The sequence below is a fragment of the Aptenodytes forsteri genome, unplaced genomic scaffold (genome assembly GCF_000699145.1).
Source record: "Aptenodytes forsteri isolate BGI_AS27 unplaced genomic scaffold, ASM69914v1 Scaffold1105, whole genome shotgun sequence".
Lineage (NCBI taxonomy): Eukaryota > Metazoa > Chordata > Aves > Sphenisciformes > Spheniscidae > Aptenodytes > Aptenodytes forsteri.
The window spans coordinates 5,875-6,729 of NW_008794918.1; the positions used below are offsets into that span (position 1 = coordinate 5,875).

Consider the following 855-nt stretch of genomic DNA (forward strand, 5'->3'; position numbering starts at 1 on the left):
GGGGGGGGGATTTCTCTACGCCGCCGCGGTCCCAAGGTCCTGGCAGAGCCGGCTGGGATTGCTTGGGATCCCGCCAGCGGAGCGAGCCGGAATCTGGCCCGGCGTCAAGCCCACGGCACCGAAGGCCTTGGGGAGGGCGGTGAACCTCCTCCACCGAGCCGTTAATCCCCGGTGAGGATGACCCAGAGGAAAAGCAAGGACGCGCGGGGCCAGGCGGCGGCTCAGGTCACCGCCGTCGTCCTCCCGGTGAGATTCACGGTGAAACAGGTGCCGGGAGCTGCCGGAGCTTCTCCGGCACCCCGGCGATCCAGCGGGAAAGGAGCAATAATGGCTAACGAGGCGTCGGTGATGCCCTCGGCTCCCCACCGCACCTGACGAATTCATCCGGCAGCAGGTCGGCGCCGACCCCCAGCGCCTCCAGGACGTCGCGGCGGATCTGGAGCAGCAGCTTCGAATCCTCGGCGTAGTTTTGGGGTGAAGGATCCCGGCCCTTGTCCGTCCGAAACTTCAACAGCACTGGGAGAGGGGGGGAGAGAGAGAGAGAGAGAGAGCACAACCCTGTTGCCGGCGCCGGCTGCCGACACGCAGCCGAGGGGCTGCCGGGAGCTTTGCCACGCGGCTCTGCCGGCAACCGGGGAGAAGCCGAGGGGAGCAGCAGGTCCCCGTCTCTCTTCTAGGAGCTCCTCGGTCAAGCCTTCAACCTGCCGGCACCCCGAAACGACTGCAAAGTGGGTTTGGGAAAGCTCGCGTGGCCGGCCAGCGCTCCCGGCTCTTCCCCAAGAGGCTCCCAAACGCTCCGGGGTGGCTCGGCTTTCCCCGGATGCCTTGGCAGGAGCCGCCACCGGAGCCGAAAGC

At 67.6% G+C, this 855-nt stretch overlaps 1 protein-coding gene across 1 annotated transcript in view; it reads right to left on the reverse strand.

Annotated features, from left to right (window-relative positions):
- Positions 1-276: 276 nt before the first annotated feature.
- The window catches only part of SAE1 (SUMO1 activating enzyme subunit 1), a 14,711-nt gene continuing 14,132 nt past the window's right edge, over positions 277-855 (reverse strand). Inside the window, exon 6 of the mRNA XM_009275260.2 lies at positions 277-558. Within this exon, the coding sequence (XP_009273535.2) occupies positions 332-558 (227 nt within the window). The 3' untranslated portion in view covers positions 277-331. The remainder of the gene's footprint in view (positions 559-855) is intronic.